The following is a 21,323-nucleotide window of genomic DNA, read 5'->3' on the forward strand; positions in this document are numbered from 1 at the left end:
GTGACCCGGACATAGACCAGCCACAGCTCCTTCACCTTAGCCTGGTCTGTAGCCTGGATCTTAGCCAGGTGTCCCTGCTGGGAGAGTGTCTGGGCCATGCGGCTAAAAATGTCCGAATTCCTGCAATGGGTCCGGGGGTTGTGGAGGGCTTCCTCGTATGCCCATAGGTCCAGAAGAGCCTCCACCTCTACCTGGGACCAGCAAGGGGCACGCCTCTTGGTACCTCTCCAGGCCTCCTGGGAGCCCTGGGGTGGCTGCTGGGAGGAGGGTGCAGGCTCTTGGGGGTGCCCCTCTGGAGCAGACATCTCTGGGGTGCTCATGGGTACAGCAGGACAGAGCCGCGTACTGGAGCTGCTGGCTGTGCTGTTGCTGCCACGCGGTGTCTGCAGGCTGCATGTGGCTTTAAGGGGGGGGTCCAGTAACCAGGAAGTAAGAAGCTGTGAGTGCAGGTACAGAGCGTCCAAGCAGCCACTTGGCTTTTTTTCCTGGGAGGCCGGTTCTTGCGGAAAAACTCTTGGCTGCCTGTCTACACTGGCCTCTTGCACAACACTTGCGCAAGAAGGCTTCTTCCTGATAGGGAGCGTCAGAGCTGTCATGCAAGAAGCCCTGTTTTCTGACACTATACTATAGATTTACTTGTACAAGAACGCGCGTGCAGTGTAGACAGGTGGCAAGTTTTTACGCAAGAACCGCCATTCTTGCGCAAGAACCTGCCCGTGTAGACATAGCCACACTTTAGAGTCAGACCTCCTATGCTGGCCAGAATAGGAATCCCTTTCGTGCTCATTATTAATAGGCTTTACTCTACAAGAGTACAGAAAACAGATAGGATAGTCAGAATTGTCATATTTTGGCAAGCTGGATGAACTCACATCATCAAACCAGCCTTTTCTTCTCAACTAGCCAATTAACCCGTCATAAGACAGGATTTTCAGGTCTCTCTTCCATGTTGGTTTTCTCTCCTGAGCCTCCGATCTCTCGCTCCGTGTCTCTCTGGGTATGTCTACACTAGCCCCGTAGTTCGAACTAGGGAGGCTAACGTAGGCATTCGAACTTGCAATGAAGCCCGGGATTTAAATATCCTGGGCTTTATTTGCATATTCCCATCCGGTAGCCATTTTTAAATGCCACTAGTCCGGACTCTCTGCCCGTGGCTACACTGCCCGTGGCTACACTGCCCGTGGCGGCAGTTAAACGGTAATTCAAACTAAGTCCTTAGTTTGAATTACCTGTTACACCTCATTCCAGGAGGATGTGACTCAGGCAACAGTGCCGCCCAGAGGGAACAGCCAGGGAGGCAACAGTGCCACCCAGAGGGAACAGCCAGCCTTTCAGCATTATAGAGTCACAGACATTGGGCTACTGTATATATGATGTGGAGCAAGGTAAATTCCAACTGACTAATTTATGCAGCCAGCTTTCCACACTAGCCCTGTATCTCAACAAATTATCTCCAGTACAACCTGCCTGGACAAGTGAGATTTGGACATTAAACAGAGAGTGGAAGAGGGTAGGGTGTGTGCAGCATAAGGAAGTAATTGAGCAGCTGCTACCACACCATATGGCTATTCAAAATATTAAGATACTGGCTGGTAGCAGCATATGAAGATGGCAGGTACTTCCACCAGACTGTCCTTTCCTTCCACCAGAACTGATTAGTGAGGGTACACGCACAGCAGGGCTAGTGAAGGCGGTGGACAGATTGCTTATGTATGACTTCATGGATTGCATTTGATGCATGGCAAGGACGTTTGGTGACACCATTCCACTTTCCCTTATTTCTCTATCCCTTGCATTCCCCTTTTACCTCCTTTGTGCAAGAGATCATGCATCAGCAAGAGAGAAAGGGGAAATGTGGCAGGCAAAGAGCTTAGGTCCTATTGTCAAGCTCTTCAGTCTTGCAACATAGCAATATTGATAGATAGCTTTATGTCAAAACAGAGTTCTCATAGGAGGAAGAAGAACATGGAAAAAATGTAGAAACTAAAAATTACTCAGGAAAACACAGCTGAAAGCACCACTGCTTGATGCACAGAGAACATGTGAGGCTTTGTTCAGCAAGTCAGAAAACTAGATACAGTAAACTTCCGATAATCTGGCACCTTTAGGACCCAGAGGGTGCCAGATTATCAGATTGCCGGACTATCAGAAGGGGGGGGCTATGAGGGATTTGGGGCGGGGGTATGCCAGCCCAGACTCCTCATAGCCCCCCCTTCCGATAGTCCGGCTCTGCCTCAGTTTCAGCCTCTGCTGGTCAGTTTCAGCAGCGGCTGAATCGGGGACGCCTGCGGCAGAGCAGCTGGGGTGCTGCCGGGTTGGTCCCACAGCCCGAAGGGCAACGCTACGGGACCAACCCAGCAGCACCCCACCTGCTCTGCCCCCAGCTTCCCCGATTCAGCTGCTGGTCATTTTCAGCAGCGGCTGAATTGGGGAAGCCGGGCGCAGAGCAGCTCCAATTGTCCGGCTGCCCCGAGCACTTCCGGGTTCCCGATGGTGCCGGACCACCAGGAGTGCCGGAGCATTGGATGCCAGACCAATGGAGTTTTACTGTACTTCTCAGTTGCAGAAACACTGATGCAAAGAACAGAAAGTGAAGACTGTGAAAAAGAGTAGATGCAGCTGGAGACAATCAGTCTAGACAAATGGAGGGATAGTAGCTTATGGATAGGACTGGGATCTAGTCCCTCTTAAGTTCTAACCCTAGGTCTTGGGCCAGATACTAAAGCACCCATTCAACAAGACACATATGCATGTGCCTAAGTCCCATTGAAGTCAGGCTTTTTATTAAGCCCATACAAACACACATTGGTGAATAGGGGGGCCTTAGTTTCCTTCTCTGCAGTTTTCCTATCTGTAAAAAGGATAAGAGTATTTACCTGTCTCACAGGGTGAGATGAGGAATAATTAGCTTGTGGTGTGAGATAGCAGAAGTTCTTTATTCTAAATAGAAGTACCTTCTAGGCAGCAGCAATACAAAGAGGCAAGAATTAGTTTTCATAGCACCTTGAGAGTCAAAAGCCAATAGAGCCTGATCTACCGCAATATTTTACTGATTTCCCACAGTTGTGTTAATTGACACAATGTTGAATTGTGTTCAGAGGTCAGTGCAGATCAGACAAACGTGCAGCATCACGCCTGCTTACTGTGAGAGAAAGATGCACACAGAAGGGTAGACCAGGCCTGTCTGAAAGTGTGACACTGACTAGTAACTAGGGCTGGGTAATTTTTTCCAGCAAACAATACACTCAGGCTACGTCTACACTGGCCCCTCTTCCGGAAGGGGCATGTAAATTTCACGAGTCGTCGTAGGGAAATCCGCGGGGGATTTAAATATCCCCCGCGGCATTTAAATAAAAATGTCCGCCGCTTTTTTACTTTGAAGGAATAAGACCCTCCGGAAAAGGGCACTTTTTCCGGAGGATCGGGGCCAGTCTAGACGCTCTTTTCCGGCTTTTTTAAAAGCCGGAAAAAAGCGGCGGACATTTTTATTTAAATGCCGCGGGGGATATTTAAATCCCCCGCGGATTTCCCTACGACGACTCGTGAAATTTACATGCCCCTTCCGGAAGAGGGGCCAGTGTAGACGTAGCCTCACTGAAAAATGCATTTTGAGGGGACAGGGACAGTGAAGTTATCTGTGAGTGCAGTTTGAATTCTGCAATATGTTTTAGCCAGAAAAGTGGAATCTTTGTAAAAAAGTCAAAGCAGGGCCTTTGGATGATTTCACAGTGAACTGTTTCAGCTTTTCACTTCAAAACAAAAACATCCTTTTGCAATTTAGCTAGATATATTTAAAATACCCAATTCTATAACAAAAATGAAAACACCCAATATAAGTAGTTTCAGACTGAACAAAACATTTAATTCAACTCCAATGCCTCCCCGCATCCTGCTTTTTTCTTACTGCAATGAAAAGTCAGCTTGGGGTCAAACCCAACTTTTTTTTTCCCCTTTTGCTCCAGACCTGAAAGATCAGTTATTTGGCTCAGCTCTGCTTTCATCCTTTTTTAAAAATACCCTAGTACACATTTTTCTATCTAATCAAACACAAGGCCTGATGCTGGTTTTCAAATGAATTAAAAAAAAAGTGTGAATTCATCATATTCCCGTTGTCTCAGAGTCAGAACACCCTGTGGCTAACACAGCTGTGTTGATGGACTCTGAGATCCAGCTCCTCTCCTTATCAGCCAGAAGAAAGGGTCACAAGAATAGAAGCCCTTTGTAAGGCAGGGAAAATGGAATTCCTCACGTCTCACACTCCCTCCAAACTCCTGCACAGCATGGGAAGATCAGGATGATGTCCAGCATTTGAATCAGAACCTCAATTTAACCTCGTTCCAAGCAGCAGTTCCAAGCATGAAGTTTAAAATGGAAGTTGGCTCTTTAATCCTACTGATCTGTTGCATGGGTCTTAATGGTAGTGGATTGCCTGGTGGTATCCAGTGGGCAGGACTCTTTGCACAAGCTGTCATTATACTGCCAGACGTTATAATGATCTTCTCTTTAAAATGTAAAACATATAGCTTGAACAACAGGAGAGAAAATGGGTCTGGGATGGGCTGGAAAACTCCCAAGGGCCTGTCACCCCATGCTTCCTGCTCCCTCAGCCTGGTGCAGACAGGAGATAAGGCACTGGAGCAGAGCCTTCCACAGAGACAGTCATAAGTTTGCCACAGGCCCGTTCCCTGTTCCATAGAAGGTGATGCTCCTCTCCTTTTACAGGAAGAACGTACCATTCCTTCTAGGGGGAGGCACAATGTACCATTCCTTGGAGGGGAGAAGGGAGTGTTTCCATGGTGTAACTCTCAGCTCAGCCCAATGTGTGCAGACTTGTGTGTGGGGAAACTCCCTTCCCCTTTGACTCCTATCCTGAGGGTTCATTGTGAAAGCCTTGCCTTGCTGCACTGAGGGTGTGGGTGCATGATCTTACTCATAAGCTGTTCTCCCATCCCAGCACTTCCCCTTTTACCATAAAACACAAGCCTTACTTAGTGTCCTGATTCCAGGTCGCTACCCTCTTAGGCTGTGTCTAGACTGGCAAGTTTTTCCACAAAATCATCTGATTTTGCGGAAAAACTTACCAGCTGTCTACACTGGCCGCTTGAATTTCCACAAGAACACTGATGATCTCATGTAAGATCGTCAGTGTTCTTGCAGAAATGCTGTGCTGCTCCCGTTCGGGCAAAAGCCCTCTTGCACAAATCATTTGCGCAAAAGGGCCAGTGTAACAGCACAGTACTGTTTTGCGCAAAAAAGCCCCGATGGCTAAAATGGCGATCGGGGCTTTTTTGCGCAAAACCACGTCTAGATTGGCCACGGACGCTTTTCCGCAAAAAGTGCTTTTGCGGAAAAGCGTCCTGCCAATCTAGACGTGTTTTTCCGAAAATGCTTTTAACGGAAAACTTTTCCGTTAAAAGAATTTCCGGAAAATCATGCCAGTGTAGACGTATCCTTAGGGTATGTCTACACTGCATTCCTCTTTCAAGAGAGGAATGCAAATGCAGCTGAGCGAAACTGCACATGAAGCACGGATTTGAATTTCCTGCGCTTCATTTGCATAATTGTGTCCGGGCGCTATTTCGAAATACCCTATTTCAAAAAAAAGAAATGCAGTCTAGATGCAATTATTTCAAAAGAAAACTCTTCTTTCGAAATTACCCTTACTCCTTATAAAATGAGATTTAAGAAACCTGTTGGTGAGCATTTCAGCTTGCCTAACCACAGTCTGACAGACCTGCAAGTAGCGGTCTTGTCACAAACCAGCTCTACAAGCCAAATACACAGAGAAGCCCTGGAATCCCAGTTCATCCACAAATTCAATTCACATGCTAATGGACTCAACTGTGATATGGGCTGGTGGGGACTCTACCTACTTAATAACCACTGAAGGTACTTACAGCTCCCTGAGTGGTATCCTTCCTGTTTTAGGAACCTATCTATTGACTTTGATTTCTTTCTGGGTGTCTGGCTGGTGAGTCTTGCCCACATGCTCAGGGTTTAGCTGATCACCATATTTGGGGTCGGAAAGGAATTTTCCTCCAGGGTAGATTGGCAGAGGCCCTGGAGGTTTTTCGCCTTCCTCTGTAGCATGGCGTACAGATCACAGCTAGAGGATTCTCTGCATCTTGGGGTCTTCAAAGTATTTGAAGGCTTCAGTATCTGAGATATAGGTGAGAGGATTATTCTAGGAGGGGGTGGGTGAGATTCTGTGGCCTGCACTGTGCAGGGGGTCAGACTAGATGATCATAATGCTCCCTTCTGACCTTAAAGTCTATGAGTTTATGAGTCTAAGTACCCATTCTCCAGATACTTAACGATGCTCTGTCTCCCACCCCTCTCCCTTTTTCTTTTTCTCCCCCTTCCCCTTCCCCTCTCCTATTTATTTCGAGCTTTCATATCCCCAACTCATAACTCCAGTCATCTGAAGAAGTGGGCTGTACCCACGAAAGCTCATGATACCATCTACATGTTTCGTTAGCCTATAAAGTGCTACCAGACCATTTGTTGCTTTTTTCTGTAACAGACTAACTCAGCTACCCCCTGAAGCTTCAGATACTTGGGTAGCCTCTCTAGGGAAGGTGCATTGAATCATCTAGAGATGAGCCCGAATTTAAGTGTTGGCTCCTCAGCTTCAGTGACAAGGACAGGTCTGAATTCAAGCTTGATCCGCAGCTGGATTTCACAGCTTCCCCTTCTGATCCAAACACTCCTGAACATTGTGGTTTGGTCCCATCTCTAGTGGGACACAAAAAGGAGAAAACAGCTGAGACGATTAACCATGACACCATCATTTTACTAAAAGCCTGCAGGGGAAACAGCTGCTCTCCTTGCAAACAGGCACCATTCTGTGCTTAGGGCTAGTCACAGCCAAGCTGGGGTAAATGGAGGTGGAATGGGATGAGGCCAGGACTGAGCGCGCTGAGCAGGGGTGGGGCCTGGTCAGAAGAGACAGGAATGTAGCCAGAAAGAGGGTGGGGCACACAAAGGGCTAGCTTCACCCACCGCTCATGCATAAGACTGGAGGTTACGGGCCATGGGGGCTGGCCCCCTACATGTGAATTAAGATGGTGCTGTTGTCACTCCTATGCCATTCCCTTCCTGCTGCCCAGGATAGAGGTCATGGCCAGGAGGTCACTGGGCCCCTGCTGGCATAACAGCTTCTTAGGGCTGTGAGCAGTCAGAACAGCCTGCTTAGCGCCCTGCCTGGGACAAAACAGCAGTCTCAGGCAGGACCCTCCCTAGAAGTTTTGGTGTCCTCTGCAACCCTCCACAGGGGGTAGGGATGTTGAGGCCACAGGGGTAGGAGCTGCAAGGGGCGGGGCAGGCCAGGGAGGCAGCAGGAGTGGGGCCTGCCTCCTCCAGCCCCCGCCACTACCGGCAGTGGCGTGAAACAGAGTTCAACCCCAGCCCACTCTGCTCCTCCCGCTCTCAGCTGCACCACTCAGAGGAAAAAGTCGGACTGCCCCATGCACTCACAAGCAGTGAGAAGCAGAACAACACAGCTGGGAGCCAGGGAAATGCAGCAGGCTGGGGTCAGGTCACTCTGCTTCCAGTTGCCAACAGATCACCCCTGCTACCGGTGCCAGGCCTCCTGCTAGTCCCCCCCAAGTCTCATCACTCAGGGGAAGGAGTGCAATGGACCTGGAGGTGGAGCATGGGCAACAAGAGGGGAGGAGGGCACATCAGAAGCACAAGCTTAGGGGAAGAGCTGGAGTGTTAGCAGGGGGGGCAGAGCAGGGCTGGAGCAGGATGGGGGGAGGGCTGTCCCAGACCCTGCATCCCACTAGGGACAACCCTGCTGGGCACAGCCTGTGAAGCAGGTGGCTTGGGGTGGGGCTAGCTGCAGGAGCCAGCGCTACCCATAGGCAGCAAACAGCAAACAGCTGCCTAGGGCACCATAAAATTTGGAGCAATTTGGTGCCCTACGCTGCTGCATATTTTACATAGTGCTAAGGATGGCATCGGACTCAGGTTTGGGGCAATCATAGATCTTTTTTTTTGAGAGTCATTTTTGCCCCCAAGTTTTCCAGGAGAAGGCATCTTTCCATTTCAGCACAATTACTTTTTTGCCCATCATTATCACTACTAGAAACGTAGAAAAAATATCTTATCTGTAGCTCCAAGATGTCACAGATACTAGACCTGGAAGGTACTTTGAGAGGTCATCATCAAGTCCAGTCTCTTGCACACATGGCAGGACCAAGCACCATCGTCACTTCCCTGACAGGTGTTTGTAGAATCTCCATCACAGGAAATTTTTAAGAGCAGGTTAGACAACCTCTCTAGACAAATTATTCCAGTGGTTAACCACTCTGACAGGGGAAAAACTTCCTAACTCATGTCCAACCTAAACCTCCCTTGAATCAATGGGCTTAAATTTCAGCTCGTCCTATCATTAGGACTTAGTTAATTTTCCTTATCTTCCTCCTACTTACAGCAACCTTTTAGGTAGTTGAAAGCTGTAATAATCCCTCTCAGTCTTCTTTTCCAAGCTAAACAAACCCAATTATTTCAATCTTCCCTCATAAGTCATGTTTTCTGGATGACTCTAGGAATTAGCTCTTCAACCCTGGAGCGCCTCCTTCTGGCGAGTGTCTCACCTGCTGTTAGCCCTTATTTATACAGCCCCAGCTGGGCCCTAATTGGCTATCTCTGCCTCAGCTGCTGACTCCATGGCTCCAGCCCTCTCCCAGGGCTGGGTTTTAACACTTACAGGACCAGTGCAGGACAGATGCCCCATCATATGAGACCTTCAAATGTTTTTGTTGCTCTTCTCTAGAGCTTCTCCAGTTTGTCCACATCTTTCCTGAAATGTGGTGCCAGAACTAATAGGTAGCAGGTTTAAAACAAACAAAGGGAAGTATTTCTTCATGCAATGCATAGTCAACCTGTGGAACTCCTTGCCAGAGGATGTTGTGAAGACCAGGACTTTAATAGGCTTCAAAAAAGAACTAGATACATTCATGGAGGTTAGGTCCATCAATACTTCTTAGCCTGGATGGGTAGGAATGGTGTCCCTAGCCTCTGTTTGTCAGAAGCTGGAAATGGGTGATCGGGGAGGGATCACTTGATAACCTATTCTGTTCATTCCCTCTGGAGCACCTGACATTGACCACTGAAGACAGGATACTAGGTTAGATGGACCTTTGGTCTGACCTAGTACCGCCATTTTTATGTTCTTAACTGGACACAATTCTCCAATTGAGGCCTAATCAGCGCAGAGTAGAGGGGAAGAATTACTTCTCTTGCCTTGCTCACAACACTCTTGTTAATGCATCCCAGAATCATGTTTGCTTTTTTGCAACAGTGTCAAACAATGGACCATAAACTAAATATGAGTCTACTATGACTCCTAGATCCCTTTCTGCAGTACTCCTTTCTAGGCAGTAATTTCCCCATTTTGTATGTGTGCAATTGGTTGTTTCCTCCTAAGTGGAAAAAGTTGCATTTGTTCTTATTGAATTTCATCCTATGTACCTCAGACCATTTTTCCAGATCATTTTGAATTATGACCCTATCCTCCAAAGCACTTGCAACCCCTCCTAGCCTGGTATTATCTGCAAACTTTATAAGCATACTCTCTGTGCCATTTTCTAAATAATTGACGAAGGTATTGAACAGAACCAGTCCCAAAACTGGTCCCTGTGGTACCCCTCTTGTTATGCCCTTTCAGCATGACCATGAACCACTGATAACTATTCTGAAAATGGTTATCCAATCAGTTATGCACTTGCTTTATAGTAGCCCCATCTATGTTGTCTTTCCTTAGTTTATTGATAAGGGCATATGAAACTATACCAAATGCTTTACTGAAATCTAGGTATACCACATCTACCACTTAACTCTTATCCACAAGGCTTGTTATCCTTTCAAAGAAAGCTATCACATTGGTTTGACATGATTTGTTCTAGAGAAATCCATGCTGACTGTTACTTATCACCTTATTATCTTCCAGATGTTTGCTGATGGATTTCTTAATTAGTTGCTCCATTTTCTTTCCTGGCACAGAAGTTAAGCTGACTGATCTGTAGTTTCCTGGATTGTCTTTATTTCCCTTTTTATAGGTGGGCACTATATATTCCCTTTTCTAGTCTTCTGGGATCTCTCCTGTCTTCCATGACTTTTCAAAGATGATAGCTAATGACTCAGATACTTCCTCAATCAGCTTCTTGAGTATTCTAGGATGCATTTCATCAGGCCATGGTGACTTGAAGACATCTACTTTTCTAAGTAATTGTTAACTTGTTGTTTTTCTAATTTTCACTGGCATTCACTATTTTAGGGGTCCAATTGTCACCAATCTTCTTGGTGAAAACCTGATACAAAAAAGTTATTAAGCATTTCCACATTTTCTATTATTGTTTTTCCCTCTTCATTGAGCAATGGGCCTACCCTGTCCTTGGTCTTCCTCTTGCTTCTAATATATTTATAGAAAGTTTTCTTGTTACTCTTTATGTCTCTAGCTAGATTGAGCTAATTTTGTGCCTTCCCCTTTCTAATTTTGCCCCTACATACTTGCATTATTTGTTTATATTTATCCTTTGATCTTTGACCTAGTTTCCACTTTTAATAGGACTCCTTCTTGATTATTAGATCATTCATGATCTCTTGGTTAAGTCATGGTGGTCTTTTGCCTTATTTCCTATCTTTTCTATGCAGCAGAATGGTGTGCTCTTACACCCTTAGGTTGTGTCTACATTGGCACGATCTTGCGCAAAAGTGGCCGCTTTTGCGCCAAAACTTGCTGCCCGTCTACACTGGCTGCGAATTCTTGCACAAGAACACTGACGTTCTAATGTATGAAGTCGGTGCTTCTTGCACAAGAACTATGATGCTCTCGCTCAGGTATAAGCCCTCTTGTGCAACTGTTCTTGCGCAAGAGGCCAGTGTAGACAGGCAACATGAATTTCTTGCGCAAGAAAGCCCTATAGTTAAAATAGCCATCAGAGCTTTCATGCGCAAGAGAGAATCTACACTGGCAAGGATGCTCTTGCGCAAAAGCACATCTCTTGTGTAAAGGCACATGCCAGTGTAGACGCTCTCTTCTGGAAGAGTTTTTGCACAAGAACTCTTCCGCAAAAGAGTTCTTGCGCAAAATCATGCCAGTGTAGACGTAGCCTTAGTAATGTCCTTTGAAAAATTGCCAGCTGTCTTCAATTGTTTTTCCTTAGTCTTGCTTACCGATGGAAGCTTATTAATTAGCTCCCTGATTTTATTAAGGTCTACCTTCTTGAAATCCATTGACTTTATTTTGCTCTTCTCCTTTCTACCATTCCTTAGAATCATGAACTCTACCATTTCATGATTACTTTCACCCAAACTGCCTTCTACTTTCAAATTCTCAACCAGTTCCTCCCTATTTGTTAAAATCAAATCTAGAATAAATTCCCCCCAGTAGCTTTTTCCACCTTCTGAAGTAAAACATTGTCTTCAATACATTCCAAGAACTTGTTCGATAAACTGACTGCCCTCCTGTGTTATTTTCCCAACAGGTGTCTGATAGCTGTCACTATCAAGTCCTGGGATTTGGATGGTTTTGTCAGTTGTTTAAAAAAAGCCTGCTCCACCTCTTCTTCCTGGTTAGGTGGTCTGTAATAGATCCCTACCATGGTATCACCCTTGGTTTTTTTATCCCTCTTAACCTCACCCGGAGACTCTCAACAAGTCTGTCTGCTATGTCCATCTCAACCTCTGTCCAAGTCTATACATTTTTAATATGTAAGGCAAAACCGCCTCCCTTTTTCCCTGCCTATCCTTCCAGAGCAAGCTGTACACTTCTATACCAATATTCCAGTCATGTGTATTATCCCACCAAGTGTGAAATACCAGCTATGCCAGCATTGTGTTTATTTACTAGCATTTCAAGTTCTTCTTGCTTATTCCCCATACTTCTTGCATTTGTATACAAACAAAGAAGATACTGATTTGATTTTGTCCCCCACTTCTGCCTTGTTTCCCTTTTATCCTTGCTATTATATCCCATGTTCCCCCCCAGTTTCTGACCGGTGTTCCAGGTCTCCCTGTTTTTCACTTGCCTGTGTCACCATGTGTCCATGTGTCACCTAGCCCTGTCAAATGTAGATTAAAGTCCTTCTCATTAGGTTAGTCAGTCTGTATCCAAATATGCTTCCCCTTCCTCGATAGGTGGCCCCCATCTCTGTTAGCAGTCCTTCTTCCTGGAACAGAATCCCATGGTCAAGGATGTCAAAACCCTGCTGGTGATGACACCTGATTCACAGCCAAGTATTCCCCTCCAGGATGCATCTGTTTCTGCCTGGGCTCCTGCCTTGGATCGTAAGGATAGGCCACCACTGGCTCCCCAAACTCCCTCATCCATCCTCCTAGAGCCCTGTAGTCACTTTTGATCTGTTCATGGGAGCAAACTTGGGTTGGAAGTACATTTTCCAGAACATACATTAATATACAGAAAGATTCTCCCCACCCCAATATTTTCTAATAAGACTTTTTATACAAAGCTCCTATTTAGCAGAGTTAATCATTTGTCTTCAGCATCTTAACGTGGCTGCTTGATTTTTCTCTGAAAGGATTATGTCATTTACTGACAGGAGTCTCTCCATTTTATATTATTAATGAGATTATTTGGCTTATACTGTGTTGTTGGTATGCATGGCACTTTAGACGTATACGGAAATGAGGTTCTTTCCCCCAAAGAGTTTGCAACCTACATTACAGAGATCATGAATGAATAATTGAAATCTAAATGAAGCTTGGCAACTGTCCATAGAGAGAAATAGTCCCCATGTACCACTTCTGTAAAGACCATCAATAGTGATCTAAGGGCACGTCTACACTACACGCTGGATCAATGGGCAGAAATCGATCCAGTGGGGGTTGATTTATCTCATCTGTCTAGATGCAATAAGTCATCTGCCAAGTGCTCTCCTGTCAACTCTGGTACTTCACCCAAATGAGAAGTGTGGGAGGAGTGGACGGGAAGACACTGTGGTAAGTAGATCTAAGTACATTAACTTCAGTTATGTTATTCACGCAGGTGAAGTGGTGTAACTTAGCTCTGTGGCCCGTAATAATGTAGACTACACCTAATTTAGCCATCTGAAATTCAACTGCATGTGCGGGTTCTGAATCTCTTTTAATGCACATAGAGCCTTATTCTCAGCTATCATCTATTGGTGAAGCACCAGTGATTTCAATCAAGTTATCAATTTACACCAACTCAGTATTGTCACTTCTGTCCTCATCTCTCAGTTTGCTGAGCTCAGTGGTGTGACATATCCCTAAAATATGCGAGTGTAACACAGGAAGTTTAACAAAAATGCAGGTTCAACTTCTTTAACATGTTAACATTTTCTATGAGGCTCCATTTTTGTAATTATGTTTCTATTGTAAAACAGGGTATGTCTACACTTGCACCCTCTTTTGAGAGAGGAATGCAAATGAAGACATTCGAAATTGCAAATGAAAGAGGGATTTAAATATCCTGCGCTTCATTTGCATATTTGTGTTATGGCGCTATTTCAAAATAACAGACACTGTTAAGATGCGGTTATTTCGAGAAAAAACCCTTCTCTTGAAATAACTGGCAAACCTCATTGTATGAGGAATAAGGGTTATTTCGAGAGAAGGGTTTTCTCTTAAAATAACTGCGTCTTAACAGCGTCTGTTATTTTGAAATAGCACCATAACGCAAATATGCAAATGAAGCTGGGATTTAAATATTCGGTGCTTCATTTGCAATTTCGAATGTCTTCATTTGCATCCCTCTCTCGAAAGAGAGTGCAAGTATAGACATACTCACAGTGACAAAAGGGAACAGATACCAGACTATGCGGGACTGAGATAAATTTGGCTCTAAATGGAAGCATGTGACTGGGAGAGTTTTTAGGCCTAGCTCTGATTTCCAAGTAATGCTGACCGAGATCAGTCATATGTGGTATGAGATCACCCCCAGCTGGACAAAGCCTTAATAGCCAGTAATATCAATCATAAAAATCTTCCATTCTCTGTACAGCAACTAAGGGGAAAAAACAAAGAAGTGGGAAGGGTATCGATAAGAAGATCATGATTTGACAGAGGATGGAGAGGTGAGCATATTTCGAGTCGTGAGGGAGGAATACTGCAAGAGATTGTGGATCATCCCTTATGTTTAGAAGTGGGGTCCGAGTGTAACAGTGGTGTACAATAAAGAACAGTTGTGAAAGATACACAAGTTTGTGTTAAACTCCTAAAATGGACGTAATATGGCCCCATTAAGCTCAGGTGGCACAAAGTAAAGCCAGCTGCTATGTCTACTACCTGCCACATTTGTCAGCACTACATTATGCTGATCCTCTTCTGTATAAGGCAGTGGCTCTCAACATTTCCAGCCTACTGTAGCCCTCTGAAGAGTCTGATTCATCCTGTGTACCCCCAAGTTTCACCTCACTTAAAAATTACTTGCTTACAACCTCAGACAGACAAAAATAAGCATGTCACAGCACACTATTACTGAAAAATTGCTCATGTTCTCATTTTTTACCATATGCTTATAAAAATAAATAATATTTTGTACCTACATTTCAGTGTTCAATATATAGAACAGTATAAACAAGTCATGGTCTGTGTGATGGGGTGTGCATATTCCACGCTGAAGCAGATGGGGTTAAAACCCTGTGGACAGGGGAAGTCCTGCCCATTTACCCAAACTGGGCATGCTCCAAATGCTGGGGCAGTATAAAAATCAGGAGCGCAGCTCAGTCCAGGCTGGCTACTGAAGGAGAAAAACCTCCAGCTGCAGTGTCAGAGCTGCACCAGCTGTGACCCAGACAGTAAGGACCAGAGACTGCTATGAGTTATCAGCATCAGAGGAGCCCCAAGGAAAAACATCTGCTGGGGAACCAGAAAAACCAGGGACCACGTGGGATGTTGCCTCACCAGCACTGGTAGGAAGTGACCCAGGGAGGGTGTTGGAGTGGTATCTCCCACCCAGGTAAGCTTGGCATGTTTTGGTCAGAGTCCCTACTGAGTGAGTGGTAGAATGCTCTGCCACTCACAGGGCCCTGGGCCAGGACCCAGTAGAGCAGAATGGGTTTGGGTCCTCTACTGGGGCTACCACCTCTGCCCTTATTGACTCTGGCTGTCAGGCTGTACTGCCCTGAGATAAGGGCAACATTATTGACTTTAACCATTAAGCTAAACTACCCTAGACCTGTGGTCCCCAACACGGTGCCCGTGGACGCCATGGCGCCCGCCAGGGCATTTGTGGCCCCGCCCCCGGGCGCCCAGCACGTGGGTGGCCCCGCCCCCCGGCACCCGGCAGCCCCAAAAGGTTGGGGACCACTGCCCTAGGCCAGCGATTGTCCTTTACAGACTAAAAGACTGCTGGTGCCCCTGCAGCTGGCCAGGTGGTGTCTGCACACCTGGATACCCTCACCTTAGGGATGGGGTGTGCCTATGCCATCTGTATGAAACTTTAGTTTGTTCTGACTTCCCTAGTGCTTTTTACATAGCCTGTGAAATGAGGTAAATATCTAGATGAGCTGATTTACCCACGGAAGACCTCAGTGTACCAGTGTTCTCTGTAAGATGAGTGCCACCCAGGAGCGATTCAAATGTCACCCAGCTGATTAGTACAGTGCTCACAGCTAGAAGCATGTGCTTCTTCTGGCAGTGCATATCTGCACATACCTGAGTATGTAACAAAATGTATCCTGCACATGGATGGAAAAAAATAGAGGGTATGCTACTGTGTATCCCAGTGGCATGAGTATCCCTGGTTGAGGTCCCCTAGTTTAAGGAGGCCACTAGGCTCTTACCAGAAGGTAGTGGGACTTTATGGTTGGCCTCTCCCACTATCAAAGGAAAGAGGAAGGGCTGATAAGAAACCAAGATCTGCAGACAGACAGTCCTTAGTACCAGTGGGCAAGAGGCCAGTGCTCCAGGACAACCTGATTGACAGGGCAGGCAAGCCAATGAGGGGGTCAGGAGCCCTGGATCTCATCCTGCATGTGAGTTGGAGACAGAGCAGCAGCAGGATGAGCCAGAGCAGAACAAACCAGCTGTGCCGATGGACAGCCAGGGCTGAGCTGCAGAGGGGAGCTGTGGGCCCAGAGCAGATGTCCACTGAGCCAAAAGTAACACAGGAGCCCAACATGGTGAGTAGCTGCAGAGACCCTGAGGAGCAAGGGCCCAGTGCAGAGAAATGTCACCAGACAAGAGGTTTTGCAGAGTGGACTCGGAGGGAAGGGCAGATGCTGTCACCTAGAACCTGAGGGTGCATGCTCACTGACCTCTGATATCCCTGCAGCTCCACTAGGGCCTGGGATATGCAAGGAGCAGACTGAACTTTCCTTATGTCCCAGACACTGCTGTTTGTAGTGTCCCTGAGCCCACAAGAGTTACTTATTTCCTTTAACTTTTTTCCATTTCCCCTCTTACAGTGGTGTATTAAACTGTATTGGCTTGGAACTAAATGTAATGATCAGTGGTTAGGGAAGCATCTGGTGCAAAGAAAGTATCCCAGAGAAGGGGCAGCCTACCCCCTGCTATAAGTGACCATAACAAGATGGGGGAGGGGAAGCCTCCTAAGAATCCTGCACCCAGCCTTGTCAAGATACAAGGACTCAGCCAAGAGAGAGGAGAGACCTTAAGGTCAGGCCAAGCAAGGACTTGGATTCTTTTGCTAACCAACGTCCCCTGAGTAATGTATAAGCCAGGAAAGCTGCTCACAGTAGCAGGGCCATTCGCTTACATCTGGCCCCATAACCACTAAATACCAGTGGTATAATATCCCCCATGTAGGCAGCTGGTCTGGCCCTCAGCCCATGAAAGTCTCTGGAGCACTCCCAGCTTCTTCAGATCCTTCCTTTAGAGCACAGTTGTAGTCTTAAATTTAAAACATCAAAACAAAACTCTTCCTCTGCCTCCCCATAGACACAAGCTCCTAGAGGCTTTTCTCCTTTTCTTTTTTCGGTGCTGAAAGAAACCATCCCCTGCTGCTTCAGCTCTAGAAACCATCTCCTCCTACTGACCTCACCAACCCAGCTCTCTGAGCCCTTTATAGGGTTCACCCAAGGCTTATCCAGATGGTTCTGATAATCAAAAAGGGATGACTGGTCCCAGGCACTTAAAAGGACAGAGACCATCCAAGGCTACTCTAAATAACACCAGCCACTTGCAGAGGTTCAGATGGATGTAATATTGCCCTGATAGCTTTTCTCTTCCCATGTCAAGCAGATTAGGATACAAAGGAGAATCTTAAGTGTCATGTGCCTGAGCTATTGTTTCTCACCTGGGTCTTTTTTAAAAAATATGCAAAATATTTTGAGGCATTCTTTTTTCTTTTGAGATAATTAATTCCTATGTAACTATTAATGCAAAAAACAAATACAAGTTGTAATAAAATTAAAGCAGGGTTTAAACTCATGTCCTCTGCAACATAATCTAGCTGATGGACATATAGTAACAGACACTTGCATAAAGGCACAGTTTATGCATTAAATGAGTTTATGAATTTAATAGGATTAAGTCCATAGATGTAATAGTATAAAAATATATTTTCCACTAAGCAAATCACACTTGCCCATCTTTGCTGAAATAGCCACAGCATCTGACCTTATTTCTTTATCTCAACAGAAGCATACAGTATTGGATATTACAATAAAAAAATAGGAATAGATGGCATATAATGATTACAAAAGTGTAAGTTTTATCTTTCTAGTTTAACCATAGCTATAGTCAGATATAATGTTCATTACATTTTCTTTAATACTCAGGGTAGCCATGTTAGTCTGTAACTTAAAAAAAACTGTAAAAATGAGTGGTCTTTTTTGTTAGTCTTTAAGGTGCTACAGGACCACTTGTTTAATTTTTTTTTTTTTTTTTTTTTTACTTAATAGTTTCTTTATTGAAGGAATAGAGCTGTTTAGTTTTTATTAAAAGCAGAGTTTTTCTGGTTACATAATCATGACATGTTGAACATGTGGTGATCTATTTAACATGGAAGTGAAATCCTGATCTTATTGAAGTCAATAGACACTTCCCCTTGACTTCAGCGTGGCTGGGATTTTATCCAAGCAGAGGACTTTGCATAAAAACCCAGCCTCCCAGTAGATTAGAACAGGTTGTTTTTGCAATTTCGATAACCTCTTTCTACTAGGAATACAGCCTCCATGCAATTCAAGGGAATTTGCCATAGGATGGCTCCCTTAGTTGGTGGTGCATTCAGTGTGCATTTACTGGGCCTGATTCTGATCACACACTGTGTGTGTTGTGTGGGTGGTTGTTTTTTTGTTTTTGTTTTTTTTGTTTTTTGTCTTTCTTCTGCCACTGGTGTCACTGCCTCTCTTCAGAGAGTTTACTCCAGATTGGCATTGTGGTGTTTGGCATTCAGAATCAGGCCAAGTGAATTTTACAAGGAAAAAGATATCACTAAAATATTGACTACAAGGACTAGAGACTTTAGATCCATTCTCTAGTTCACACTGGCCTCTATGTGCAGGGAAGTCAGAAAAAATGAACATCATCCTTTGTCTGGAACAAACTGGCCATAAGAAATGCTGCCCTGTCTTCTCATATTTTAATGAAGGAAGAAACTCATGGTTATGTGGGGTGGGGTTAGGCTTAGGGAAAAGATGTTCCATAGGACATACTGATACACAGATCCCTTTTGGCAGGGTATCAGCATCCAATTTTCTGGATTCCCTGCCATCTGCCTTGCCATACACCGATCCTGTGCCAATGGACTCTAGTAAAAAAAAAAAAAAAGTACTTAAAAAAAAAAAAGTACTATAAGGAATTCCTCCAGTTTCAGTAATCACAGGCTCATTCTTAAGGGTGGAAGGTTCCCCACTGCTGGTATCAGGGCTGATGGGAAGATTATGTGTATCCCTAGCAGCTTTCCCTCTAAACTGCATGCCCGCACAGCTTTACAGGTGACTAATCAGCCCTGCCCATTTAGTCATCTCCATGCATGGAGCCCTGATTCTGACTGCTTAATCAGAGGTGTGGTTGATTAATCGTCTGTGAAGCTGTGCTGCTTAGGAGGAACACTGATCCCTGTGTGTGTCTTCTTCCAGCCTGCAGAAGCTTAAATGCAGGCTGGAATGCTGTTCACCCAGTCTTCAGTCCCTCCCCAATATCAAGATTCAATAAAAGCCTCTCGGTGAGGTCCAGTGGGTGGAGATAGCTGACTTTCCCCCTTCCATACAAGGTGAGACCTCACATGGGGAAGACCTTCCTCTGGGAGCAAACAATAGGGACAAGATCTGATCCTTAGATCTTAGCTACATGTTTCTCTCCATAAAGAGGGGAACTATGGAAAATGAGGTGTTTGTGCCTCACATGGATACAGACCTAAGACTGTGTAGATAAGTGCATTTCCTTTGAAGTCAGTGGAATGTCACTGATTTATACCAGCTAATTATCAGGCCTAGAGAATGTGCAGAAGGCTAGTGCAAGGCTGTGTACCTCAGACACTTTCCTGTTAAGCCTCACTTTAAATTGGCATCACTAGAGTTGAGATCAGTCAGCACGTGGCAGCTTCCTGATCTATATTTCCGGGGAGTCCTTTGGCCCTGCGTTTGCTGGGAATCGCTTACCATGGCTTTGTGCAGTGAACAGCATTGGGGGTTTTTTCTGCTGGCGGGGAAAGTCTTGTGTGTTGATGGAACAATCCAAAATGAATTTTCTCATCTTTTTCTGACAGGTGAGATTCCAGTGTTAATTGGCTCATGCCGAATGTCAGTATGCTGATGTTAGATATAAGCCATAACGAGCATTGGCCACTGAAATAGAAAACGACAACTCCAATATGGGTACCTACGATTAATTAGAAATACATCAATAGGGCAGTCATAATGAATGTGGCATGGGCTTTTCACAGGAGTGCACTTTTACTCACCAAGTGATGGAAACAAATCTCACTAGAATTAATTTTGAAGTGCTCCCAGGAGAGCAATGCTCTGAAGTCAATGGCATTATTGCTTTTTGCTCATTTTCAGCTTCTGTTTAGTTATGGCCGTGGCATAATAGCCTTTAAATTTCACCAGAAAAATGGGGATTGGAATGATAATCGTTAACATGCCAAATATGGCAGCAAATGCTGCCATCACCTGTCCAAAAGTGGTGAGAGGGATGATGTCACCATAGCCCACAGTGGTTAGTGTGATCAGAGCCCACCAGAAGCAGATGATGATGTCTGTGAAGTGCAAATCCCCCCGGTAAGAAGGATGAACACCCAACAACTCTCCATAGAAAAAGAGAGACCCAAAGAAGAGGGTTTCAAAGGCCAGGATCATCAGCAGGATGCAAATCTCTCGGATGATGGACTTGAGTGTGTAGGACAAGACTCTCAAGATCAGAGGTGTCTCTATTAGCTTGAATATCTTCAGGAGTTTGAAGAGGTAGACCACACGGACAAAACCCAGCCAAAGCGCTAAGTTTGGCATTTTCTGGATCTGCCCAGCTGTGAAGAGTTCGATGTACACTGGGAAGAGGGAGAGGAAATCTGCCACATTCAGAGGGTTTCTGAGGAATTTTTTTTTGTCTGGACAGAAGAAAAATCGCATGGAAAACTCAAAAGTGAACCAGAGGACACAGAATACCTCCAAGTGGAGCAGGTAAGGTTCCTGCTGGTAATAAGACTCATGGGTGCTTTGGATCACATCGGAATGGCCGAAAATGGTGAAGTTAACAGCAAAGTACTCATACTGTGCCTTAGTCTCCTCACAGAATATGATGACTATTCCAATGATGAACAGCAGAGAAACAACGGCCAGGCACTGCAGAGGGGGATAAAGGCGAAACATACCGTCAGGTCAGTGTGAGGGTATCGCATAACTACAAAGCTTTCCTTTGCAGCTAAAGCATCAAATGTTACCTTCTCCTAGACTAACTGCTCCCAATTTCCTTCTAGGAATTGATTCACAGACTGAAGGTCTCTTCTCCTTCTCTTTTCTTCCCCCCCCCCCCCCTTTCCATTCTTACCTGTCCAAGGCCAAGATGAGGATCTGGGTAAAGGAAAATAATGTGAACTATTAGCATCTGGACTTGTAGGGGAGGAAAGACATTTAACAGCTGGAGCAACACAGTTTCACTTAGGTTGCCCTAGCATCAGCTGGCTCAAGTGACTCAACTGTCCTAGTCACTGGAAAATGTCTTCTGCCTTCTCCAGACCTACAGTTCCTGTCCCAGGTGCAGATTGTCTTATGAGAAGTACTAGAGGTGACCCACACTTTTTATAGGGAATGAGAATATTGAGGAGGAGAAATGGTAGGGAGTGTGTGAATGAGAGGAAATACAATAAACTATTTAACTATACACAGCACAGTAGAAAATGCACAGAGCTGACATGCACTAGCAGTGAG

The 21,323-nt window shown here is 45.2% G+C and overlaps 1 protein-coding gene across 3 annotated transcripts in view; it reads right to left on the reverse strand.

Annotated features, from left to right (window-relative positions):
- Positions 1-17,824: 17,824 nt before the first annotated feature.
- Positions 17,825-21,323, reverse strand: part of LOC102462718 (voltage-gated potassium channel KCNC1-like) — a 35,124-nt gene continuing 31,625 nt past the window's right edge. For 2 of the 3 annotated variants that reach the window (XM_075940835.1, XM_075940834.1), the window contains exon 4: positions 17,825-20,738. In XM_075940835.1, coding sequence (XP_075796950.1) covers positions 19,935-20,738 — 804 coding nt within the window. In that variant the 3' untranslated portion in view covers positions 17,825-19,934. The remainder of the gene's footprint in view (positions 20,739-21,323) is intronic. The other variant, XR_012906889.1, reaches the window with a different exon arrangement.

This window comes from Pelodiscus sinensis, chromosome 13, assembly GCF_049634645.1.
Source record: "Pelodiscus sinensis isolate JC-2024 chromosome 13, ASM4963464v1, whole genome shotgun sequence".
NCBI classification, from domain to species: Eukaryota; Metazoa; Chordata; order Testudines; family Trionychidae; genus Pelodiscus; species Pelodiscus sinensis.